Raw genomic sequence first — 27,530 nt, forward strand, 5'->3', positions numbered from 1 at the left:
CCTCTTTTATTTTTCTTTGCTAATTTTATTTCTTTCTGTTTGGCTTCTTTGCGCCATAAGCGAAAAGAGTCAAACATCGCCGGCCGGGCTTTCTTCTTAAACAATTTGACCTCGGGGTTATCTAAAATTTCTGAGTCAAAGCTACCATATTGGGGCCATTTTAAAACACCATCCTTGCGGGTGTATTTTATCCATACCTCATTATATGTGATAGGGCCTACTCCGTGCTTGATATATAACTCATATGTTGGAGTTCCAATTGGAGGGACCGGACACGAATCCTCTAATCTGGAGTCCTTACTACAACCAAGACAAAACAAGTTTCCAAGTCTGCTGAGACCAGGCATCTTCGCTCACTAGTCTAGCTTCAAGCTTCAAGGGATTATCTAACTATGATATTTTCGTGAATACACGAATCCCTCGGTTTTGGCGCTTGCAAGTTCCAAACAAGGTGTACCTCAAAGATACCAAAACTAAGAACCAAACTAAGGACTGGGAGACGCTCCACTTATACTTAACTGAAGTATTGAAGATCGGTGACGTCACTAGAAGACTCGTCTATCGTTTCGCTCTACCAAGGATCACTGGGTCCAAAACAGGGCGATAGTCAGGGCAGCAGTCCTTCGTAGCCGTCGGGACACGGGGAACCTCGCAGCAAAGACCTTCGCAACCATGTCGACATTCAGGGGTCGCTGAAGTGGCTGGCCGTCCTCTGGAATTTTCACACGAAGCTCCTCACGAACATCTGGCTTGGACTGTCACCGCTTGATACCACCCCGAGTTGGGCGCCAACTGAGGTGCCGGGTTTTTAGGAACCCGGTGGTGCCAGGGGATAACACCCGAAGACCTCTGAGTTCTCCCTGTTCCGGACCATAGAAACCAAGAGTCTTCTAGGTGAAGTCAGAGATCGAGTTTTATTGGCTGCAACCAAGTAACATGTGTCCTAGAAGTACAACAGCACGGGTCGTAAGTTCTCAGGAGACTGTTCGTTTTTACAGAACCAGCCTTCTCCTTTTATACATAGTATTACACTTCGGGCAAGAATTCTTGAGTTTACAATACGGTCATAGACATATTTACACAATAGTGTAAAACGCACAGTCATGTTGGCCAACCCATATTTTGGATGTCCAGTTTGTGATAGATGACCCAGCCCAGCCCGGAATTACAATCAGATATCGATGAAACCCCAATAAAACAGGGCACCTCCTCGTCGTAAAACTGGCCATAAACAAGGAGCATGGACAGGTGTATGTGTGTAGAAAACATGGTCTGTATGTAGTGAATGGTTTATGGCATGCTGTGCTTTGATGATATCTTACTCGGCCACTGGGCGAGGAGCTGCCCAAACAGGTTGGGCTGGAGGCGGTGGAGTCAGTTCGGCCAGGTCATGGGGGAGTCAGCTAAGGTGGACGTGTCCTTTCAGATCAAGCTCGACCTTAATCAATTGACTTATATGAGGGCAAGGCATAAGATGGATGCCGTTCACAAAATGGAGTCCGAGGGTTCAGAACGGAAACCACGATTTGAGGGTGTCGGCACCGCTCAATCATGACGCAAATGCACAGGGATAATGTCCTAATCATTACCGGTCTGTCGATACCAAATTCGTCATGGTACGACGATATTTTTTTAGTGACACGAGTCTTGGACCTCGGTACCGGTATTGCAGCAGGGTCCAGAATTTGAGAACCACAGATCAAGAGAGGGGGGAATTTCGTGAAGATCCCGAGCATAAAGCAGCAAGTCATCTGCATAGAGTCAGATGATGTGAGTGCCGTCGCCTAATGCAATCCCCATATCGACATGTGTGCGGATGTGGGACGCCAGCGGCTCCACAAATAACGCAAACAAGAGCAGGGACAACTGGCATCCCTGTCTGGTTCCACGTTGCACCCGCATCAAGTCAGAGACATAAGGGCCCGTTCGAATCCGAACCGAGGTTTCACAATATAGTTGCTGCACCAAATTCAGGAAGTAGGGACAAACCCCAAAGCGAGCTAGGGACACAAAAAGGAAGTTGAGGGCAAGGTGAAGATAACTCTGGTATCGCTGCCTCCAGGGTGAACAGGTTAGCCATTAGGCCGCCGCTCTTCTTTAACTACTGGAGCCAGCGGTGAACCAGGGCTCATGTCATCACACTTTAAAGTACTCCTCCCTCCCCCTGTTTCCTTCTATGCATTCGTCCGGGCCGGAAGCTCTTTGCGAGAGGATGGCATGGTGGAGAGACAAGTAGTGCTGTAGTGTGCTCCTTGTGGAAGACAGCTCTTTTGTCCTGGGCGCACAATAAAGCAAGTTTGTCATTCTATCGAAGCTGCGGCCTGTCACTCTTCAACCGGCCCTTTCTCATTCCGCAGTGTAACTAATGGCTCCATCTTGAGCGCGGCCCCCTCCGCACCCACCCACACTGCTCTGACATCATAAATTATCCAGACTCAAATGGACACTGTTCATTAGCCGGGCACTCGGGCCCGGATTCGCACTCTCGCCACACGTTGTATTAAAAGTTAAAGTACTCCTCGCTGTCACGGAGAGCGGTGCTGGGGCAGGGCCTGGCTGCACCGATAATTACAAATAATAACGGAGTGACCCGGGAGGAGCGTGCCTCCGAGCCATTTGTTCTGATGATAAAGGTTTGGAAAAAAGCGGTTGTCTTTTAATAAAAACGAGCACAAGCGCGGCAGGCTGCCGGGAGCAGGGGAGTCGCGCGCACCAGAAGGGGGGAGGAGGGGGGCTGCAAGATTCACTTGCAGGAGTGATAATTGCCGCCATTTGGCGGCGCGCGCGTGAATCTCCTGACGTGCACGCGTTGCCATTGAAGGCAATGGAACGCGTGCACGTGCTTGGCTGAAAAGCCAAAGCGATCCCAAAAGGTCTTTTTGCCTTTGCAGCGCATGCGCGCTGCGTAGGCGAGACCTAACAAAAAGCAGATGGGCAGCAATGGTTTACAGAGGAGGGGTCAGGCTCAACTGGAGAGATGACAAGACACTGAGCTCAGCTAGGTGCCCAGTTTTCCTCCTTTCCCTCCTTTTTCCATATGCACCGATCACTTATTAAGTAGCGCATTTATCTACTGCGCAATAAGGCGACTTCCTCCTCATATCTTGGTTTGAGGGCCTGACACTGATGAATGCAGTGTGCGCCAGGGCCGCACGCAGCCTTCCCTTTCTCCATGAATCACGCTGTGAAGTTCACATCACCCTTGCTGGAGCTGACTGCAGAGTGCAGGCCGGGGAGGGGGTGGAGCAGGGGGGGCTGTGGGTGGGGGGGGGTCTGCCTGGGATGGGGAGGGGGGAGCTCGCCACGGCCTGGTGTTGATATGTTAAACAGACTCTTGTTTAAATAACTGTTGACCAATTACTGGCAGTAACAGCTACGATTAGTTCAATCAGAGTAATTGCCTTGAGAGACAATTGATGCCTGTAGCTGGGGCAAGTGGGCACCCCTATCCCTGCCTTGAACATGGCTCCCCCCCTGCCAGTGGCGGATGGTGACATTTGAAAGTGGTGACGCATAAACCAATTGTCGTACTGCACTGCAGCGATCGAGCGAGCCTGAACCACCTACGGGGGGTTTGCAAAACGAGTGGGCAAATGATGCATTTTCGAACAAATTTGAGAAAACAGGAAGGTGTCAACCACTCTGAGGTCTGATGACCCCGTCCAGAAGTTGAAGACCCGTCGAAGAGCAGGGATCCATCCAGTGCTTCCTCCAACGAGTGTCCGATCTCAACTTTCCTGCTGGCCCTCGCTGCTCAGTAGTGGCTTTGCCCATTCTTTTCCAACAGCCCTATAATTACCCTTGACTGAATATGGGACAACTTCTCATATTGAAACGCATCTGCAACTGCCACGCCACTAAGGAAGTTGAAAAAACGGCTGTGCCTGTCAGCTTGACAAGCCAGGGAGGTTCGCCTTGTGCAGCCAATACCAGATCCAATCTCAGACGGATTAAAATCTAAATCTAAATCCAGTGGATGCCCAGCCGGTGTTGGCAGTTATTCTACTGTGCCTGTCAACGTGAGAGCCTTGAGGAAAGCAAACTCACCACCTGACGAATGACAGCGCTAAGTATATTGCCAGCTGAAGGGTTCACTACACATGACGGCCTTGCCCACGATTCTGCCACAATTGTTTCCAATGTCCTGCAAGTGTTCTTAGTGGTCAGTTGACCCAAGATGTACGCAGTCTCTCAATACTAAGCCGACCCTACAGACTTTAGGGCAGCCCCCGGAAACTCTCACAGCCAAACTGATCTGTACATTACATATGATGATATGACCCAGCATGTATCGAGAAGCGTCATACCTTTCCAGTGAACATTAAGCCTGCATGAATAAAAATAGAACAGGTCTTAAAAAATAAGAAATCTACTCTGTAACGCATTTGCGGGCAAAGGTGCCAAATACTCAGAAGATAGTAATGGAACCAAAACTACCTTCATTATTTACTTTTTTCATATGGGAAGTACTCACGGATACCACATTTCATAGAGCTGGGCATCACCTGGGGTACCACACTTCATAGAGCTAGGCATCACATGAGGTACTACAATTCATAGAGCTGGGCGTTCGGTAAGCAGCGCCACTACCAAACCAGCAGTTGGGATCCTCCCGCTAAGATCACTGGCCAAGCACTGACCTGTGTCTTCCGAGAAAGCAAATACACTTGTCATTAGAGGCAAACACACAGCAAAGAAGCAAACACACAAACGAGCAAGAGCTGCCCGAGACATGGCTTTGGTACAGTTTGCTGAACAGCCACGGAGTCTGGGAAAGAGAAGAGTTACTGGAGACGTGGGAAAATCGGGTACAGGAAAGATGGAAATCAGGGGGAAAAAAAATTAAAGACCCCAGAAGAATATAACTGACACAGAACCAGTCTGTACCTGACCGATTTTAATATAGCAAATTCACCCACTTTATATTGAAAAATAACACTGACCGAGACTGACAGAGCTCTGAAGAATGTCTGTTCAACAACGTCTGACTGCAGATCTTTAACCAAGGCCACTTCGGTGTAACCACCGTTTCTGACCAGTCAGGATGGAAGACCCGGATTGCATTGGGGTGATCAAAATATTGTTGCATAATACTCTGGCAAGCTACTAAAGCTGCATGGTGGGAAACTGAAACCAACATTATGATTTTAACCTTCAAACAATCAATCGATCCGAGTATTTGTAAAGTGCGCTACTTACCCGCGAGGGTCTCAAGGCGCTATGGGGAGGGGGGGTGCTGCTACTGCTCGAAGAGCCAGGTCTTGAGGAGTCTTCTGAAGGCGAGTAGGACTTGGGTCTGCCGTATGTGGGTGGGTAGAGAGGGTGTTCCAGGTCTTGGTGGCAAGGTAGGAGAAGGATCTGCAGCCGGAGGTCGTTCGTTGGATGTGGAGGACAGTGGCGAGGGCGAGGCTGGCGGAGCGAAGCTGGCGGGTGGTGGTTTAGAAGCTGAGTCTGCTGTTCAGATTAGGCTGGTCCGGCTTTGTGAAGTGCTTTGTGTGCATGGGTGAGGCGCTTGAAGGTGATCCTCTTGTCGACGGGAGCCAGTGTAGGTCCCTCAGGTGGGGGTTGATGTGGCTGCAGCGGGGGACGTTGAGGATCAGTCGGGCCGAGGCGTTTCAGATGCGTTGTAGGTGTTTGGCTGGGATTCCTGCGTAGAGTGCGTTGCCGTAGTCCAGTCTTGTGCTGATGAGGGCCTGTGTCACCGTTCTTCTTGTTTCGATCGGGATCCACTTGTAGATCCTGCGGAGCATGCGGAGGGTGTTGTAGCAGGAGGAGGAGATGGCGTTGCCCTGCTTAGACATGGAGAGGAAGGAGTCGAGGATGAATCCTAGGTTGCGTGCATGGTCAGTGGGTGTTGGTGCGGTTCCCAGTGTGGTCGGCCACCAGTAGTCATCCCAGGCTGAGGGGGTGGGTCCGAGGATGAGGACCTCCGTCTTGTCCGAGTTCAGCTTCAGACGGCTGCTCCTCAACCAGTTGGCGACGGCCTTCATTCCCTCGTGGAGGTTGGTTTTGGCGGTGTGTTCTCATTGGTGAGAGAGAGGCTGAGCTGGGTGTCATCAGCGTAGGAGAGGATGTTGAGGTTGTGATGGCGGGCCACTTGTGCGAGGGGGGCCATGTAGACGTTGAACAGCGTTGGGATGAGAGATGAGCCCTAGAGGACGCCGCAGATGATGGCGGTGGCTTCGGATTGGAAGGGTGGGAGGCAGACGCTCTGGGTTCTGCTGGAGAGGAAGGACGTGGTCCAGTCAAGGGCCTTCTCTTGGATTCCGGCTTCTAGGGGGCGTGTCTTTAGAGTGCGATGGCAGACCGTGTTGAAGGCGGCTGACAGGTCCAGGAGGATGAGGGCTGATGTTTCGCCGTTGTCTAGTTGGCGCCTGATGTCGTCTGTGGCGGTGATGAGGGCTATCTCGGTGCTGTGGTTTCGTCTGAATCCGGACTGGGACGGGTCCAAGATGTTGTCTTCCAGGTGGCGGGCCAATTGCATGTTGACGATTTTCTCAATGACCTTTGCCGGGAACGGGAGTAGGGAGAAGTTCTTGAGGTCCTTGGGGTCCGCCTTGGACTTCTTGAGGAGGGCGTTGATTTCGGCATGCTTCCAGCTTTCCGGGGATGTCGCTGTTTTGAAGGAGATGTTGATGACCTTCCGTAGTTTGGGTGCGATGGCTGCGTCTGCTTTGTTGAATACGAGGTGTGGGCACGGGTCTGACGGAGATCCTGAGTGGTTGGAGTTCATGACCTTGCATGTCTCGTCGTCGTTGACGTTGGACCAGGACGTCAGGCGGTTGGCGCTGGTAGTGTTCACTGGGGAGGTGGAGTCTGGCGTAGTCGGGGTGGTCATGGTGTTGAAGCTGTCGTGGATGTCAGCGATCATGCAGTGGAAGAAGATGGCTAGTGAGTCGCACAGTTCTTGTGGTGAGGGCGGGATGTCCTTGGCGCTGGCGCTGGGGTTGGAGAGTTCCTTTACGATGCTGAAGAGCTCCTTGCTGTCGTGTACGTTGTTATCCAAGCGGTCTTTGAAGGAGGATCTCTTGGCTAATCTGATGAAGTGGTGATATCTGCCGGTGGAGTCCTTGTGGGCTGCGTGGTTGTCCGGTGTGCTTTCGTGGAGCCATATCTTCTCCAGTTTCCGGCATGCGCTTTTCGAGGTCTGTAGCTAGTCGGTGAACCACGTGGCTCTCTTGCTGGCGTGGCTGTTGGAGGGTTTCTTTAGCGGGGCGAGGGTGTTGGCGCATTCGTTCATCCACTGCCTGAGGTTGCCGGCTGCGGTGTCTGGGTTGGTGGGGTCGGCGGGTGGGTTCTGGGCGAGGGTGGTGATCAGCTGGTCTTCGGTGACTTTGCTCCAGCAGCGGCGAGGCAGCTGTTGGATGCGGTGGTGCGTTATTGGTTTCTTGAAGGTGAAATGGATGCAGAGATGGTCGGTCCAGTGGAGTTCGGTGGTGTGGTCAAAGGCGACGTTGGTGCCTGTGGAGAAAACGGGGTCCAGCGTGTGGCCGTTGGCGTGGGTGGGTGCGGTGACGAGTTGTCTGAGGCCAAGGTTGGAGAGGTTGTCGATCAGGGTGGCGGAGTTGGCGTTGTTGTTGTTCCCGAGGTGGAAGTTCAGGTCCCCGAGGAGGATGTAGTCCGTGAAGGCGAGTGCGTGGGTACTGGCGAGGTCGGCTATGGAGTCGCTGAACTGAGCCCGGGGTCCAGGGGGTCTGTAGGGTGGTGTTGTAGTCGGTGTGGATCCGGAAGTGGAGGTGTTCGGCGATGTTCAGGGTGTCATCTGCGTTTGTGGCGACCTTGAGGGTGGACTTGTGGACGATGGCTATTCCTCCTCCGATTCCGCGATCCCTGCGAGTGATCTTGTAGCCGTCCAGCAGGCTCGGACTGGCCATAGCGGGCACCGGGCAATCCCCTGGTGCGCCACTAGGGTGGGGGCCAGTTTTGAGCCCCTGCAAAATCGGCCCTGCAACAAAATCGGCCGAAAACCGGCCCTAGCAAAGCGCTCGGCGGCACCTCCATCCCCCCCCCCCCCCGAGTAGGGAGGAGGGCCGGCCGAGCACTTTGCCAGGACAGGTTTTGGTTCCCAGTCCGGCTCTGCCGTCCAGGATGGCTAGGGCGATGTCGGGCGCAGAGGATTCGTTCCAACAGGTCTCAGTCAGCAAGGCCACGTCTGGGGCGGAGGTGTTGAGCAGATCCCAGAGCTCGACAGTGTGTTTGCGTGCGGAGCGGGTGTTGAGGAGTATGCAGCGGAGGTGGTTGGGTCCAGTCTTTGGAGGTTTGGTGGCTCTGTCGCAGGTGAAGCTGCAGGTGCGGCAGGAGAAGGGTCCGTGGGTCTGTTTCGGGGCGGCCTGGAAGCAGGTGTGGTTTCGGCCAGCGTTGAGTGCGTGGAGGGTGCTGGCGTCGTAGTGGAGTCTGGTGTCGTGGCGTTTGCGGGGTCCAGGGGTTCTGGCGCTGGGCGCGGTCCAGGCGCAGACGGGCTTGCCTTAGGTGCGCCTTCGGCGTGCCAGCGGCACGCCCGCTGCGCATGTCCGCTGCGCGGCTGTGCAGCGTCCAGCATATATGGGGAGGTTGGAGGGAGGAGCAGCTGGGAGGCGGGAGCAGGGAGTGGGCAGGGGGCGGAGCCGCAGGGGGCACAGCGGCAGGGAAACAGTGGTACAGAAAGCAAAATGGGGCACAAGGGGGGGAAACGAGTGGCACAGGGCAGGAAATGAGGCACAAAGAGGGGGAAACAGTGGTACAGAAGACAAAATGGGGCACAAGGGGGGAAAACGAGTGGCACAGAGCAGAAAACGAGGCACAAGAGGGGGAGACAGTGGCACAGAAGCAAAAAGGACGGAGGCCACTTACCAGCGGCAATGGCAGCGACAGCAGGAGCACACAGTCAGAGCTGCATGGAGAGGGAGCAACCTACCAGGAGGGTCAGGGGTCGCTCAATAAGCTCCATAACCCTAAATCAACAGTTGCAACAACTTCCGGCACGTAGGTTGAACATTTGTTGTGAGTGGTTTAATAACCTCACATTTCATTGTCACAATGCCTTGACGCCCTCATGGAATCTATATGAAATAAAAAACGTACTCTCCTCCGCGACCGCATCCCACGCCGCCGCCTCAGCTCCTGCTGTTCAGCATTGTGATAGGTGAGGCGCAGGGTAGCGCTTCCCAGCCGGGCCATTTTCTCTATGTAGGCTAAATGCTTGAAATGAAATGAAATGAAATTAGATTTGTAAAGCGCATGGCTGCCCGCAAGCGTCCCCGCGCTATAGAACAAAAAAGACCAAAGACAGTGCCAGCGGCTAGGGGTCCAGGGGGAACAGGAAGAGAAAAAGAGAGAGTGGGCTGTCCTGCATGAGGGCAGGGGGGTGGCTTACTCACTGTTGTGGGTACCGACTGTTTGGTCGGCTCCAGGGCTGACCAAACTGTCAGTACCAACAACAGTGGGCAAGCCATTCCCCACTGCCCTCGAGCAGGACCGCCCACCCACCCGCCTCCAACCAGGCACTTCTGCTTTCTCGCCATGCGAGAAGCAGAAACTTAAAATGGTAGTTTTACCCTTTTGTTTCTGCCTTCTCGCACTGCGAGAAAGCAGTGGGGCGACGCCTCCACACCCAAATGGAGAAGCCCCCACTGCCCCTTGCACCCCCGCCTCAACAGAAGAACCCCGCAATGAGGCCCCCTGCAGTTCTACCTGGGACTGGAACACTGCTTTGCTTTCTCCACTTTTATGGCGATAAAATTAATTTGGTAACAAGCCTGCAAATCAAGTTACTTAATGAGCAATAAACACGTTTAGGGTGGACTGGACCATAATTATGTTATCACTTTCGACCCATGCCACGGGACACAGATGAATTGGAGAGGCGGGCGTACGGGTCCTCTGTGTGGCGATCGGAGAGGTGATAGACCATCCCTTTAAATTTTCTATCTTAGCTTAGAACGCAAAGGTGTATTAAGATATTGTGGGGGGAAAATTATATATATATAATAGCGGAAGAAACTCTGTTGCGGAATTAAACAGGCATCGCCCACTTCAGTAAAAAAATTATGAGGCTGGGAAACTTACCACCAGGACCAGAAGGTTCTATACTGCAGCCCATCGCTCGCCCACCAGAGGGCAATCACTGTGATACATAACGAGCAGTGATTTGGTTCCAATGTGCTTGTGCAGCCCCCAGATGCTTGAAGCTCCTCCTCTGAAGAAGGCCAAAGGTTGGGCGAAATGCATTAGGAACAGCGGAGCTTGCAAAAGAGGAACTAAAACCCAGTAATCTCACTGCGATGTGTACTATCATTCTTTCCCTCATGGAGAGGTTGTTGAAATATAATGCGGTTTGGTCTCGCCGCGAAGCAACGCACCACCACTTCAAGCGCGCCTAAACTGCCAGAAATGGACCCTCCTGTGACTGCCGTAAGGTATAAGGGCAGTGGCAGCCACCAGGGACCGACCCCTGGTTTGGACCCTATCACACTCAAAAATGGCCTGCTAGAGGATCGCGGAAGAAACTCTGTTGCTGAATTAAACAGGCATCTCCCACTGAAGGAAAAAAATGATGAGGCTGGCAAACTCACTACAAGGACCAGAAGGCTCTATACTGCAGCCCATCACGGCTAAATAAATAAAAATAAAAAATAAAAAAAAATAAAAAAATCATCAGCCCAAAATGAAGTAACTGACAAAGATGACACTAAGAAATTGTTATTAATGTCGGTGGGTCTGCACACCTCTTTCTCAAACTTATAAAATAGTTTATACTAGTGTAATCAAATGTTTCCGTGCAGTGCTGTGGGAGAAGGTACCTATCCCCTGGGAAAGATGCTTGTGTGTGAGTCTAGAGAAAGCCCGAGACTGAAGCAATGCACAGCTAGAAAGGCACTAAGGCCTATTTTTTTGTAAACAAAAGTATTATTCACACAATTGATCAAAGCTTCTTTTACTCAGAAATGCTTCAAAAATTATATCCAATTAAAGACAATGTGATTTTCAAGCCAATTCAGTTGTTATTACATATCACAAACTCATCAATGTCTCTGTTTGGGAAAGTACATTTCACTTTTAAGTACATGAAACATTCATCCACAACGCAATGCATTTCGGGTTCATTCCTCACCCTCATCAGGGGAAGTCATATATATAAACATCCACATTTTTTAGGTTTAAACTCCTCGGAGCCAGTCAGAAAGCGAATCTACAACAGAAAAGGGTTATGATAACTTTAGTTACAATTCAGATGAATTATAAAGGTCATGATAATAATAAGCATGAACATAGTGTACAGTGATATTCAGTTGTAATGAATGCTGCTGTGGGTTTTCCATACCGCAAAACAACAGAAATACCAAGAAGAATATGAAGAAAATACCTAAGTAAAATATGTCTCCACCGTGAAAATAAGAGAGCTTAAGAAACAGACAGAGTGCCCTCGAATACTGAAGTGGCTAATTTCCCAAAAGTGTCTAGATCTACTCTGTGCCACACAGGTGTAGATTAGGAATCTAATTAAATGTGGGCGAAATACCTTATGACGTCCTGGGAAAGACCTAAGGTCTGTTGCATCAAATTCAATCTACACCCCACTCTGCCACCCCAGTTCAGACATGGCTGTATGCAAGACGTGGCAGAGTGGGCTAAAGAACGGTGATGGATTAAACCCAGATCTTTTGACTGGGTGTGAGTGTTTGATTGATTCAGATGCTCCGTCCATCACCGCCCCCTTTTGTACCGCTTTTGGCTGCCATAAGTATGGCAAGGTATGCTCAGACGTGAGTCCCTTGCTCATTTTGCCACTGGATTCAAGCAAGCCGGGCTGAAGATGGCTGGAATGCCAGAAACCGGTCCTCTGAAGCTTGTTTCCGGTCCAGAGAAGACATGGCTTGGCAGTTTGGGCTGGACTGTTCCCATGAGGCACAGGGTCAGACTGATTTGCATATAGCCATGCCTGAACTGGGGTGGCAGAGTGGGCTAAAGAACGGTGATGGATTAAACCCAGATCTTTTGACTGGGTGTGAGTGTTTGATTGATTCAGATGCTCCGTCCATCATCACCCCCTTTTGTACCGCTTTTGGCCGCCATAAGTCTGGCAGGGTATGCTCAGACGTGAGTCCCTTGCTCACTTTGCCACTGGATTCAAGCAACCCGGGCTGGAGACGGCTGGAATGCCAGAAACCGGTCCTCAGAAGCTAGTTTCCGGTCCAGGGAAGACATGGCTTGGCAGTTCGGACTGGACTGTTCCCATGAGGCACAGGGTCAGACTGATTTGCATATAGCCATGTCTGAACTGGGGTGGCAGAGTGGGCTAAAGAACAGTGATGGTCTAAACCCAGATCTTTTGACTGGGTGTGAGTGTTTTATTGATTCAGATGCTCCGTCCATCACCACTTCCTTTTGTACCTCAAGGACTACCTGGCTGAACTACTGAGAGGGCCCTTCCGCAGGCTTCACGGTGCAACATCGCATGAAAAGAAGGCTGACCCACTAGACACCGCCTAAGGTCGCTTCCCAATCAGAAACTAGTGCCCTGAGTTCAATTACACCAATCCAATTCTGAAGGTGACGCTCTATGCCGCCTAATAAGACAACGGCCAAGACTCCCAGCAAGGTCTCAGATTTTTTCTCGACCGCAGAAAAATGATCAACGCTATGGGGAGACGCATGCGCTGCAACGATGGCTCTTACAAAAGCGGTTCTTTTGACCATGTTTAAAGATGTCAAATCTGAATTACGCAAGGACATTGGCCAAGACATCAAATCCTCCATTGACCAACTGCGATCCGACTTGACAAACCGTCTGTCTTCCTTGCAACAGGACGTGGACTCCGTAGGCATTAAAGTCCTTGACCTCAAAGCACAGCACCAGGAGCAAGAGCAACTCTCTACCGAACTCTGGGATGATGTGCCTTCACTTAAGGAGCAATTACTCCAGTCACAACTCAAGGTAGAAGATCTCGAGAACAGGGCTTGGAGGGAGAATATATGCATCAGAGATGAGGAGGAGGGCGCTGAAGGGCCAGATCTGGAGGCATTTATGGTAGGTCTCTTCTCAGAGATTTTGTCTCCACAGACTTTCAAAGTAAAACTGGACAGAGTCCATCCAGTGGGGTCTCTACAACAGGGGTAGAAGAAACTGACGCGCGATGTCTTGGCTAAATTTCACTTTTATAAGGTCAAGGAGGCGAGTCTGCAGGCGGCTAGAGCCAGGGAGTCCATTGCATTCCAAGTTTATTCTTGCGCCATCGACTCTGGCACTTAGACAACTGCTCAGACCCATTACCACTACATTACGGGACGACAAGATCAGGTACAGATGGACCTATCCCTTTGGGCTCCGTTTTGAATTCCAGAATAAACAACACCATATCACTGACCTTCAGGAAGGATTGGATTTGCTAGGCATTTCCTCTGGAGAGGAGGCCCCAACCCAAGGCAAAACTCGAGAATCTACCAGAGGAGCTTCATCATCCTCAGCCTGGTCGCGCAGGGGGAGGCGTTGAATGCTTTCAGGTTGCTTCGCAGACTGCCCTCGCAATCCCTTGCCTACCGGCAGTAATGGCTGATGTCTCTAGATTCTCCTAGTGATACACAACAGGGGCCTGCATCTACCAGAAGAGCCGGGAATGTCACTTCCCTGTGCCCTGCTGCGACCCACGCTACTACAGAGGGGCAGTTTAAAAATGGGGGTGCGATGGGACCCTTCGGGCGTGGGGAGGGGTGTAGTATTTTCCATGTGACATGATGGCAATTACCATTGGAACCTGGAATGTTAAAGGTCTCAACTCCTCAGAAAAGTGCCACTAAGTGTGGAAATACATTATAGATCACCACCTAGACATTGTGGCTCTGCAAGAGACGCACTTAGCTAGAGCCGAAGACTCGCGTCTCAGACACAAACATTTTCCACTAATTTATAGATCCACTGCCCACACAAAACATCGGGGGTGGTTATTATGTTCCGCGCTTCTACACAATTTCCACCCTTGGGAGTTCAGAGTGATAGGGATGGTCGATGGGTCATGATCAAAGGTTGTTTAAGAGGGAAAATCTGCACTTTTGCAGCGATATATGCCGCCAACACTGGCCAGACGTCTTTCCTACACCCATTTTTGGGGAAAATTACCGACTTTGCAGAAGGCCCGCTAATTCTCATGGGCAATTTTAATTTGATATGGCAAAAGGATCTGGACAATAAACATACACAGCGGTCGGACACAGGCTCCTTTTCCGGAAAGACACAACAACGTCTACATGACTTGGGCCTCCTAGATTCTTGGCGCACTCTTTACCCACAGTCACGTGACTACATGTTTTACTCACATGTCCATCGTACATGCTTCCGATTGGACTAAATCTTCATCAGGCAGTCTCTGCAGGGTACTTTACAGGACTCAAAGATCTTCCCCTTCTCGGTATCCGATCATAGCTTGTTCTCTGTTTGTCTTAATTGGCTAAGGAATGCCCAGACCACTCCCACGTGGTACTTCCCACCATCGCTTATTCGTGACAAGGAATCCTGCACCAAATTAAGAATCGCCTTTACTGAATTCTTTAATAATAACAGGCCAGAAGACACCTCAGAGTTCACCACCTGGGATACACTCAAGGCTGTTATTCGGGGAGAGTGTATTGCCCTCAACGCAGCACTGAATAGGCAGCGCGCTCGCGGGCGAGAGAGTTATTGGAGACCGAACTGACTGCTCTTGAACATACCCATAAAGCTAATCCCACTAGGCAAACGCCAGGCCATTTAATAATAACAGGGCAGAATTCACACTTCTTAAACTACGACACTTATCTTACACCCAGGGCAAAAAAATTGGTAAACATCTTGCCAGACAATTAAAGGACAAACATGAGAGAGAGCACATAGGTGGTATTTTGGGTACTACGGGGGGAAATTACACATAAGGACGAAAACAAAGCTGTGATTTTTGGGACTTTTTATGGGGACCTATATTCTGGGGACTCCTTAGATATGGAGGCTCAACAGGAATACCTCCAGTCATTGCCTCTGTTCCAGGTGTCTGATGCATGGAATGACCTGCTCACCGCTCCTATCACCATAGAGGATCTCACCTTGGCCATTAAAAGCTTGAAACCTCACAAAGCTCCTGGGCCAGATGGCTATACAGCTCTTTTTTTACAAGACCTTTCCCCCCTATCTTGTACGTCTCTTTAACAAAATGGCGGAGGAAGGTGCAACTTCCGGCACTGTCAGAAGCTGTGATTTCAGTGATTATCACCTTGGCTGCTAGGTGTTTTCCCCTCCTGTGCTGATCCTGGATGAACCCCACTGTTCATGACGAGCTCAGCTCGTCATCAGCACAGCTCAACCGTGCCTCATGACGAGCTGAGCTCGTCATGAGCATGGAAGGGGTTAACAAAACCGGGGAAGGATCCCCAGCGCTGCTCCTCCTATAGGCTGATAGCCTTATTGAATCTTGACGCTTGCACTGGCGGCAGACCATTTAGTAGATTCCAGAAACCGACCTCTGCAGACGCCATGCTTTCGGAGCTAAATGAGAGGTTGCCGACGCCCTGCATTTCCAAAGGTACTGTTTTGCGGGTTTTCTCGACATCGTTGCTGGGGGCGCGATGCAACGGTCAGCCAGAACTGGTTGGATCTGTTGTTCTTGACGCCGTGATAGCCCCAGACGAAGCTATCAACGTCAAGGAACTGTTTCTCAAGTTGGTAACTGAAGATTTCTAAGTACTGTATTGTGGATTTTTTATTGTTTTTGGTCTTGTCTTAAGTATATAAAAATAGTGGATATTTTTCTAAACTGGTGTGGAGTCCTTTTGTAGTGCTTATACTATATTATTGTTGGTTATGTGCAAATGCTTTACACACTGCCTCTAAGATAAGCCTGACTGCTTGTGCCAAGCTACCAAGGGGATGAGCAGGGGTTACTTTAGGAGAGTAACGCCCTTATCCTGACTAGAAGGAAGGGTCCCTACTTGGACAAAGGTGCAAACCCTTGCCGACTAGAGACCCCCATTTCTAACGATGTGCATAGATGGAAACCAGCAAGATTAACCATGAATTTATACAGACATTAATTGTGTAATGCTGCTAAACTAACAGTACAATATGTGGCATGATCAGTAATATATATGCTGATGAGGATATACTAACTGCCACAGTTTCATCTGTAAATGAAACGCCTGCTGTCACTTCTCTTGCATCCTGGCTCACAGTGTCATGTCAGTGAACCATACAGGCTACATACAATAAGAGAGCCACAAATAATTTTTTGTACAATGTTAGGGGTAAAACATTGGTAATGTTAGCTTCATGTAGCGTTGTTTGTCTGTCCAAAGTTTGTACATATTTTATTTTTTAAAAGTTACTGAAAATACTTTGAAATAAGTCTGTTGCATTCTTATGTACCTTAGCTGTGCCCCTCCGACTTTTGCACTAACACTCCGCTTTCGCCATAGTCACTGCACAAGCAGCACTGCTTGATGATGCAACAGCTCTTTTCTGGAAAGTAGGTGACGTCCCCGACCAGCACATGCAAACCCCAAAGTAAACTTTTTGGCATTTCAAATACCCTTTCGTGTGCATTCCTTGTTTTAATATGATCTCTATTGTAGTTCTTTTCTGCATTGTTGTGTGGATTCACAATTAAGGGGGTCAACAGCCACAGCTTCATTGGATGGGCTCTATCATCACTATGCTAAAGACAAGTGCTAATTTTCTCTTTCATAAAAGCATATAAAATAATAATGGCAAATGTATAATCTTAAATATACCTTTAAAAAACTAACACCTGCAGATTGAGTTGATGATATAAAAATGTACGTTATCTTAAACATCAAACTTAAATCTGGGCCACAGTATTATGGTCTTGAGTCTATTCTAGTAAACGTCCACAAAGATAAACCTTTAATGATACTTTAATTGCAAAACATCTTTAGAAAGATAAAACTCGATTATCTTGTATACAAACAAATACTGTTATTGTTTTCGTCTGTAAATATGAAGATAGCGCATTAATATGATTTTGTCTCAAATGTTGCTAACTATTACTGTTGTTTTTTTTCTTCTATGTCTCTGTGCTGGCTGTCTAACAGGCCTTGATGACTGGTAGCATACCAGGTTTTGTTGATGTCATTTTGAACCTAAATTCCCCTGCATTACTGGAAGACAACTTATTATGGCAAGCAAAACGTGCAGGTAAAAGGATTGTCTTCTATGGAGATGACACTTGGATTAAACTCTTCCCTAAACATTTTGTGGAATACGATGGAACTACCTCATTTTTTGTTTCAGATTTTACAGAGGTAAGACTTCAAATTATGCTTGTAACTTTCAGGAGTCAAAGTTATATTGAGCACAGAAGAACACTTTAAGCATTTTGTTAGGTACAATAGATGAAAATGGGAGAATGATATTGGTGGAATTAAGTGCTTTTTCTTCTAGGATAAATGCTGGGCACAAATTAATTGTGGACAGTTCGTTTGTTTAAAAAAATGGTCTGCATGAACTCACTTGGATTAACCCCGAACAGCCTGAATGCACTGGAGCTATTGGATGTTGCATAGCTTTCACATTTATAGAACTAATGCTGCGGGTAACACACCAAGTTATCATTCACTTTGTAAATACTGTCCAGTAGATTGTGCTTACAGAAAGTAAATAAATAAACAGAGACATTGTGTCACTTGTGACAAGGAAGAGGGAGTCTAAGGAAAAGTGGGCGCCCTGCTTAAAAAAACGAAGCTCGTAAAAAAACAACACTGGAGGTATTCTAATATTCAGAATAACTACATCATGAGCGTGCCAAACATGCAAGTAAAGCCACACTAATGGGCATGTGGGATAAAGCACTTGAGCTCCCCTCCCCCTCAAAGTGACACTGAAGCTCAGTAGGTTCCTCACCCACAATTGCTGTTCTAGATACTAATAGCCACATGTAGGACATATAAACAAGAGCAGGGACTGTGAATATGATACGTTTTGTGATATTATAATAGTTAACATTAGGCAATGCTGTAGATGAGGAAAAACACCTAGCGTGCCGGATGTAACCAAGAACCCTTGTACGCAAGGTGGAAGCAGCAAGTGTCGAGAACATAATTCATTTCTACAAACGATGAGGAGCTTCAGAGGGATAATGTTGAACAGGAAAGAAGCAAAAACCTGGTACGAATAAAGTGAGCAGGGAAAGGAAGGCAAAAACTGTAAAAAGGCATCTACTGAAAGTAGTGCAAGTTGAAGAAATAAGGTAGTACTAAAATAGTAGTTCTAGTACACACTTTGAAACAGGACAGTTGCAGGAAAGAAGAAGGTGCTGCTAAACAGCATCAATAAAAAACAAAAAAGAATTTGTTGTAGCATTGAAATCTCTTGAAACACCACATCAATTGTCAATACAGAGCTGTAACAAACAGAAGCTTCTAAAGTGCTCACTTATGGTAACACCTTCAGGTGACATCAAGCTAGCACTTGCCAGCTAAGGTTGTGCTGATTCTATCACTCACACTTGGCTTTTAGGTAATTATATGGCCCCATCTCAGGTTGGCACTAAATAAAATTACCAAATTGTTAAAATGTATTGTTTTCGTTATAGGTGTATTTACACTAAGAAATGTCCACGTAAGATCCCCTAAGATCTCTAAAGCTCCGAACAAGAAACCAGGCCATGCTAAGCCACCAGCGGGTGGGGACTCTGCTAAGCCTAAGCGACCGGTTCAGGGAATAGATCATGGCAAGGGAGTTGGGCCGGCTCCCTCAGCTAAACCTGCTACGAGCCATCTAGGAGCCGGTCCTCCAGTAGACATAATTCCAAAAGCTATTCATAAGAGTCCCCCAGTAAATCTCCCCCCGGAGTGCCACCCATATGTTGCTGTTCTTGTCAACGTCCCTCCCCTAAAGGATGCACAGTTTGAATCCCACCAGACCCTAAAAAACAAAACTCTGCACTGGTTAAAAACAAACAAACCGTTACCCAGGGGTATGGACGGGCTGATTCTTGGAGTGCGCAGGGTAGGATGGGTAGGACAGGGTAGGAAACGACTGGAAGGAGATTGTGTGGTTGTCAATTTTAAAGACCACAGAGTAGCACACACAATCTGTAACCAGAATCATTATGTGGGTGGTCCTGACATTGGCGTGGTGGACTTGACCTTTTTTTACCCACGGTCCTCCACGAATCACATTGGTCCATTATTTGGGGAAACACACTACAGTACTAGTGATTGCCCATGGTATCCGGTAGCACCCCAGTTTTACCCTCAGGCAGCCTGGCCAGGATCGAACTGGGGCAAAATGGGGTATTGACTTGAAGATGCCTGTGGGTTGGTTCCGGGGGTTCTCAATCTGGGAGGGGCTGCCCATTCTACCGAAAGGCTGACCAGCTTCCCCTCCCCAACAGGAAACTCGATAGTAACAATTGCCAGCCGGGAACTTGAGGGAGGACAGGATAATATCGGAGTGGGTAGCAGTCTTTTCGTCCCGCTAGGGGTTGTTGCCGACTGTGAAGTTAAGTCCAGTTGCGTCCCAGCTGTAACGGATCCAGTTTTTAGGGTTTTCAGCTGGAACGTGGCTGGAATAGCCAGGAAGCTGGCCTTACCCGATTGGAATGCTCTCGTGGAAGAGCATTCCATCTGTATTTTTCAGGAGACGTGGAGTAGGGAGCCTACCCATAAGGCAGGATACTCTTCTTACTCCACTCCAGCTGTCTATTCAGAAGCAGGGAGGGGACGCCCTTCGGGTGGCCTCCTCGTTTTGGTAGCTACTTCATTAAACTGTAGGGTAGAGGTCCCCCAGACCAACAGTCCTGATCTCCTCAATATCACCCTAAAAGATGCCCGGGGTCGCGTTATCCTGAATATTTACAACATCTATGCACGGGGCACAAAGGGTGGTAGACAGTCGCTCACAATCGCTCTCCTGGAGGGCTTGTTAAGGACATCCCATATAAGTCACGCACCCTGGTTGCAGGCGATCTAAATTGTACGTTCGAGCCTTTGGGCTCGGACGACATTTTAGATTTGGAGGAGGAGGACCAAAGAAGGGGGATTCCGGCCTTAGAGCTAACCCCCATTAAGAGGTGGCCTGAAGTGGCACTTCAGATCAACACCCTTAATGTGGAGTTTGACCTGAGGGCACTCAATGGGAGGTCAAGCTCGGATAAGGCGGGTGTCCACACTTATAATAGGCCCAATCACACCTCAAGAATTGATTATATCTTGCTTGACGTGTGTCTATGGAACTCGGCGAGGGACATGGTAATTATCCCATCCGTCGAGAGCGATCACAACCTGCTCTCTCTTACTCTGACTCCTTGGTGGTCAGACAGCATAGGGGGCCCCTCATCTTGTATCACTGCTAAACCTGGGGATACATCTGTTTTGCATTGTGGCAGGCGGTTGAAGTGGCCAAAGCTTAAGCTCTCTTTAGAGAAGGTTGAGGCAATAACGCTACTCCTGGTTGCAGCCCAACGCAATCTGGCCACTTCCGAGGGCGGCCCAGTGGAGGTGTCCGGGAAGTTCTGTGACTTGATCGCGGCCATAAGTAATTTGTTCACTGCTCCAACTAGGCAAAAGGGGGCTAAGACAAGGCCATTCAGAAGACAGGGCTGGTATACTCATAATTGTAGAGTAAGGAAGAAAATGTTGGTGGAGGCAGTAAAGTCAAAATCCCAAACTAGGATTAGGGAGGCAAGAAAGCTTTACTCCCAGAGTTTACAAATAGCCAAAAAATAATGGGAGGAAAAGTTCTGGGCGGACCTTTTAGCTGCCAGCCAAGGCAAGGATGCTAGGGGTTTCTGGAACCTGGTGGGTTCTAGGAACCGACCCGATGACACACTGAGGACCTGTACTATCCCGTCCCAGACCTGGTTCAATCATTTCGGGGCCTTATACTCTCCGGTAGAAGGGCCCCTAAATGAGCCAGTTTCACCCCCCATCTTGGCAAGGGATAGTGTCCTTGATTCTTTCACCGTCCGGGAGGTAGTTAATGTAATCAAGTCTGTGGTACCCCTGAGGGGATTTACTCCGAGCCTATCCGACTGAATGGGACACTTTGATTTCCGCCCTTCTGAATGCCATCATGGAGGGTGGTCCTGTCCCAGAATCTTGGAGGGGGGCGGAGGTTGTCCCCATATTCAAAAAGGGATGTCGGGACAACCCAGGGAATTACAGGCCGATAAGCCTGATTGACTCAACACAAAAAGTGGCGTGGAAGGCGTGTAGGGAGGATCCTCCATTGGGCGGATGAAAACCATATCCTATCCGATTTCCAGGCAGGATTCCGTTCAGGGACGGGCACTATTGAACAAGTTTTCAGACTAACGCTTCTGCATTGGAAGGTGGTGGAACTGGGAAAGGGCAGTCTTTACTTGGCCTTCATTGACCTGAAGACTGCCTTCGACCGGGTTCCCAGGGAGAAACTCTGGAGGGTCTTGCAGGGTCTTGGGCTGCCCCCCTATATCCTGTCGCTCCTGATTAAACTCCATACTGATAACTATGCCCAGGTGCGGTGGGGACAGAATGGGGAAACTACTGATAGGATCCCGGTTTGTAGGGGTGTCCGACAGAGATGTGTGCTAGCTCCCACCTTATTTTCTTTGTATGTAAATGGTGTGGTAGAGCACTTGCTTCAAGAACCAGCGGACGCACCCTCCCTGGGGGGCGTACGGATCCCTACACTGTTGTTTGCAGATGACACCCTTCTCATCGCCAAGACTCCCCAGGGTCTTCAGAAGCTTTTGACCCGATTCCAGGATTTCTGTTTGGCAAGGGGATTAGTGATTAACATGGACAAAACAAAATATTTGATTATGCATCCACCCCGAAAACCAGGACGCCCTCCAGTCTTGAACTCGGTCCCTCTTGAGAAAGTTTCCAAGTTCGATTACTTGGGAATACACCTGTGTGACACTATGAGCTGGACGTCGCATATCAACAAGATGGTCCTCAGCCATAAAAGGGTAGGGGGTGCGCTGTTAAGGGAGTATCGCGCCTCATCCAAACAGTTTGTGGCACCCGCAATTGATATTTATAAAGCAAGAGGAGTCACTTCAGCACTCTACGGGGCAGAGTTATGGGGCCATTGCAACTTGGAGTCCCTATCCAAGTCGGGGAGCAAATTTTTGAAAGACCTACTTGCTCTCCCTTTGAGCACCCCCACAGTCCCGGTATGCTTGGATGTGGGCTGCAAGTCGATTAAGGACCAGGCTCGTCTCCGGCCGCTGCTTTTATGGGCTCGTTTGTGGAGGGTTCCAGAGTTAAAATCATATGCTGATGGGCTGTCTGAGGTGATGGAAATGGGGGGCTGGCACAAGATCAAGTGGCTGAGGGATATTAAAAACCTTTTGGGGGAACTGGGTTTGGGAGACTCTTGGGTTACAAAATCTGCTCCACCGAAGGCTATCCTGAAAAAACTGTATTGGGACTGGGTATCCTCTCAACTTATCGGTAATCCACGCCACTGCAACTCGGCCGCAGCATTTCTAAGAATTAAGGACGTGGTGGCCTATGAACCCTATCTGGACTTGATCACCATGCCAGTTGATAGGGCTCTTTACATTAAGTTTAGAGTAGGTACTCTTCCGACAGGGGACCTTCTATCCCGATGGAAATTGCCAGCGCAGTCATCACCCTTTTGTGCCCTTTGCACTACAAGGCCTGAGACGGTGGCGCATATCCTCTTTGAGTGCCCTGACTACATTCGCCCAAGGAGGTGCTGGCTTAAACCCCTATTTAGACGCTTGGGGACACGCCAACACTTGGTGGCGCTACGTATTTTGCTAACTGATACCCCCCCCCCCCCATGGTTTGTGGTGTCTCCAAATTTTTAAAATGGTCATGGTTGATTCGCAAAAATAGACTGTCAATTTCAATTTAATCCAGTTTTAGTTAATTTATTGCATGCATAAATGGCATTTTTATCTGTTCTTAACTTTTTAGACATTTGTATTCTCGATCTGCAGTTTTTACATGTATGTAATGCTTTCGAGATATAATTGCATATCGAAATAAAGCTTTCAACCAACCAACCAACTTAGAAATGTCTTTGAACAGGTGGTCTTTGATCCACATGTTAATATCCAAGATTGATCATTATTTACCTTAAGATTCAGCCCTTGCATAAAAGTATAAAACCCATCTGAAAGTGCTTGCAGTCCATTTGCAGTGCGAGCTAAAAGGATAGTATTGTGCCATAGAGCCCCAATCCAAAGCATCATTTCATTTCATAATCTTTATTCGAATTTCAAAAATTCATAAAAGCAGGTCACATTTATACAATGATGTTCTAAAATCCTTAAAACTTTACAAAATAGGTATCAGATGATTGTAACAATTGATATGAAACAGAGAATCAAAGGTTTTCCATTATTTTGCGGGCTCGGTTAGCGGTTCTCAAGAATGTGCTGGTGCGAAAAACTATTTCATCAGTGTCCAAGGAAAGCAGCATCTGATAAGATTCCCCCAAGGAAATAGGTCTATGTTTTTTGAAAAACTGAGTTAGAAACCATTTTACATATTTTAAATAATATGTACAAAAGAAGAAAAAGTGCAAATCATTTTGTGCGCTTACTCCGTCACAGGGGCATGGTATATGTCCTAAGTTTGGCCGATATCCCAAGGGAAAACTCAGTAGGAATCTTACGGTTTCCACCCTTAATTGAAATAAAAGGCTTTTTTTCCCAAATTGCCGTCGGCAAAGTGAGGTATATTGGTAAGGGATACCTATACAGCTCCTTAACCATGTAGTTACAGACTGTGGGTTTCTTAGATTCCTTGTCAATCCTATCTGAGTTATAAAGTGCATAAAGTGATTTTTCAAGTCATTCTTATTGGGTAGGTCAATTCTAGTTGGTTCTAGAAAGAGATTGCCTTTATCCACACTACATAAGCTTTCATAAACACCTGAGAGCCAAGGCATATCCATTCCTTTATCGCACTTAAGACAGTCACTTATGATTTCTTGCATCAAACTGGCTGATTTATTCCTCCAAACTGAGAGCCAAAATAACGCTGGTCTTGCCCTAATGAAATCACAAATGAAATGCAAGTTTAATTCCTTATGGCAGATATACTTAGAAGTGGAAATCGGTACACCCAGCAGCTTCCTACAAAAACGGTTCTCTTCCTGTTGGATGCACAGATTTCTCACCAGACCACTTATTTCAGCCCCATACGTGGCCACTGAAACGCATTGCAGTTTAAAAATGTTTAAAATAACCTTAATAGCATCTGTTTGCCTCGGACGGGCGAGACTAAGAAACTAAGAATTGAGTTGATGGCCTTTGAGAACTTGCTTGTGGAGTGGGCCGTGTGCCCAGTCCACGAGCCGTTCGCAGCAAACACCATGCCTAAATATGGGAACATACGAGTGGAAATTAATCTGTCATTCCCCACTAATATAGAATTGAGCTGGCGTTTCCCTGGCCCGCATGACATGATAAACAATTTTTTTAAATTCAGGCGTAAGTCCAGGCCGTCCATATACTGTACAAAGTTCTTAACCAAAATATGCAGCGAGTTAGGGGTGCGGCCCATAAGGACCGCATCATCTGCGTAAAGGAGTACCGGTAATAATTTCCCATTGTATTTTGGGACGCTTTCCTCTGTCCATTCGAGAACCCTGTTATAAATTACTCGACCCAAGATCTTCAATGTATTGTCGCGTAACGAAATCGGTCTATAATTAATTGGATCAGATCTATCCCCCTTTTTATAAATTGGGATGATAATACTCGGTGCCCAGGTATCCCGCAAGGGAGTTTGGGGTAAACTATTAAAAACATTCAAGAGATTTGGAGCCCAAAATTCCGGTTTCCACTTTATTATATCTACGGGTAACCCATCGGGGCCCGGGGTCTGCGCAATAGCCTCTTCTACCTCCGGCAGCCTGATCTGTAGGCAGCAGAGATGTCCCTGCACGTAGTCATCTGTGCCTTGTTGTGGTGTAGCATAGATTTTAGAGAAGTGATTCTCCCATGAGTTGCTGGAGATAGTACAGCTGACTGGTGTTAATTGTTGGCCCATTTTACGCAGGTCCCTAACTGCGGACCAGAATGAATTGCCATTCTTTCCCCCAGATGAATCAGCTAGTGGCTCCCAGCGCTCCCCCAGGAGAATATACTTTCGCTCTCTAAATACTGTTTTGTACATTTTCCTTGCCGTCCTTACTTCCATGGGACACCTAGGTTTGGAGGTTAATGCCTTACGTAAGTTCTTATTTGCCTCTGAGCATTTATGGTCAAACCATCTCGGTTCTTTGTCAACATGGGATAGTGGCACTAACAGGAGGGATCTAATCACAGAGCAGAGTTTGTTGAAATCCTCAATTGTGCTTAGGCGGTTACTTGATAAACATGAAGTGATTAGGTGCGAATACTCCCCTATCACGGTCTCAACTATTCTACTACTGTCTACTCTCCTCCACTTCAACCTCAGATTGTCTGTTGATGGGATAACATCCCTAGCCCCATGAAAGATGGTATACACTGGGCGGGATGCTAATCTTAATACCACTGTCAGTGGGTTGTGATCCTTGAAATCTGTTGCATGGATCTCAGCGGTTATTAACACCTTGGCTGCTAGCGATATTTTCCGGCTGCGCTGCATTCCCAGATTTACCATTGTTCATGACAAGCTCAGCTCGTAATCCGCACAGCTCAACTGTGCCTCATGACGAGCTGAGCTAGTCATGAGCATGGAAGGGGTTAAGCGGTCTGCAAGGCAAGGTGAGACGAAGATGTAATCAATAATTGAAAAACAGTCCCTGCCTCTAAAAGTCGGTACCCGCTGGTTTGTGGAGGGTTGAATAAAATCCATTACATTACTTAGGATCTGTTCACTAAGAAAAGTATCTAGTTCGTATCCTATTCGTACTGCTGGGTCTGCATATGATTTATCCATATCCTGGTGATCCATCAAGACTTTAGTATTGAAGTCCCCTCCTTAACAGTCCCCTCCTAAGAGTATCCCAATACAGTCATCTGCGCCTTGATGTTTATCTAAATTTGAAATAATTTTAAAAAGCTCAATAAAATTCCTATTTGGGACAGAATAAAAATCATTGGAAAAAATCATCAGCAGAAGCAATGCAATCTGCTGATGATTTTTGGGGACATTCTTGTCTCCTTTTTAGATCTCGCCTGTGTGGGCAACGCACATGCGCAGTCTCACTGGCGAGATTTTATGTTATTGAGGAGCTTTCAGTAACTGGCTTTAAGCCCCGCCCCTCTTTTCCATTGTCCGGCATCACCATTTATGCTAAATGGTGGCCAGCCATTGGAAAACAGGTTTGTCTGACGTAGACTTTTCTCTTTTTCTGCCGTCCCATTTGGACGACCTCGCCTGATTTCCGTTCAAGTCGCAAAGGATTTCTTATCTTTATGGGGCCATGTGTTTAAACACATGGCCCCATAAAGATAGGAAATCGGTGGACCGTGCTTGTTTTACTCGACTTGTCGCATAATTACTGTCAATGTCCCTAAAAATTCTGGAGAGGTGGGAATCCCTACCAGTCCGTCCCATGGTGACGAGTTATCGAGACCAGCACACACATGAAGGAGTTACATGCACCAGAAACGGAATAATGGCATCTCACAGGTGTACACAGGAGCTATACAGGCTCTGATATCGGGCACCGCAGACATGTCTCACTCTCAAGTGGCTGACACCGTGCTCTCACTGCCCGTCTGTCACGTAATGCTATATTGTTCCCAGACACGCCGAAGGGAACCAAACCTAACGTATCCCTTCTACCTCTACCCAGTCTGCAGTGTGCGCACATAGAACATGGCGTCTGAGTAAGGAGGAGCTACGATTTGGGGGTGGCACTGGGGATCTGCATCTGCTCTGGCAGGACAGAAGGGGGTGACAGCAAAGGAAATGGGTAACGGCCACAGGAACAAGAAAACCCAGTAGATGAAGGTATAGAGCTGTCGGTATCCGCTCTAAGGGAAATATAGGAGGAGGTTCTATTACTTCCCCCTTGGTAGTATGGTATGGGAACTGCTGCTGACCCGTTTACTTTTTTCTGTCTTTTTCATAAGCTTAACCAGGTGTGGACAAAAACAGCCTGGGTCTCTTAGTTTAAAAACTGTGGAAACTACCACACCATTTTTCCCACGTTGGCCTTGTTAAAAAATGTTTTACTTCATATATTTGAAACAAGAGAACGATGTGACTTGAGTTGATTAATTGTTGAAGATTCATGTGCTATTTGCAGTTGCTTGTACACTTGCCTTCCAGTACACTTTTGCTCCTGGACTTAAATGCTTGTAACTGATTTCCAGGTTTTTGTTTTGTCTACTTGCCCTCACCCCAGCCTCCAATCCTCTTCAGTTTTTTTTCTTTGAACCCTTCCATTCAACAGAACCCAGAGACCAAAACTTTCAGTATGATTTTTTTTAATTTATTTTGGGGTATAAGTAGCATTCGCTGAGGAAACTCATGGGCAGAGGGAAAGATATATTGTAAACACATGATAATTAGTTATGCAGCTCTGAGGAGATTGGTTTGTATTTGATTGAGGCAGAAGATATGACACAGCACACAGTGTAAGCAGTTGGTTTAGGTTTCAGAATCAA

The 27,530-nt window shown here is 47.9% G+C and overlaps 1 protein-coding gene across 1 annotated transcript in view; it reads left to right on the forward strand.

Annotated features, from left to right (window-relative positions):
* The window catches only part of PIGG (phosphatidylinositol glycan anchor biosynthesis class G (EMM blood group)), an 867,273-nt gene that overhangs the window by 135,887 nt on the left and 703,856 nt on the right, over positions 1 to 27,530 (forward strand). Inside the window, exon 3 of the mRNA XM_086961823.1 lies at positions 17,050 to 17,259. Coding sequence (XP_086817949.1) covers positions 17,050 to 17,259 — 210 coding nt within the window. The remainder of the gene's footprint in view (positions 1 to 17,049; positions 17,260 to 27,530) is intronic.

This window comes from Lissotriton vulgaris, chromosome 3_1, assembly GCF_964263255.1.
Source record: "Lissotriton vulgaris chromosome 3_1, aLisVul1.2, whole genome shotgun sequence".
Taxonomy (NCBI): domain Eukaryota; kingdom Metazoa; phylum Chordata; class Amphibia; order Caudata; family Salamandridae; genus Lissotriton; species Lissotriton vulgaris.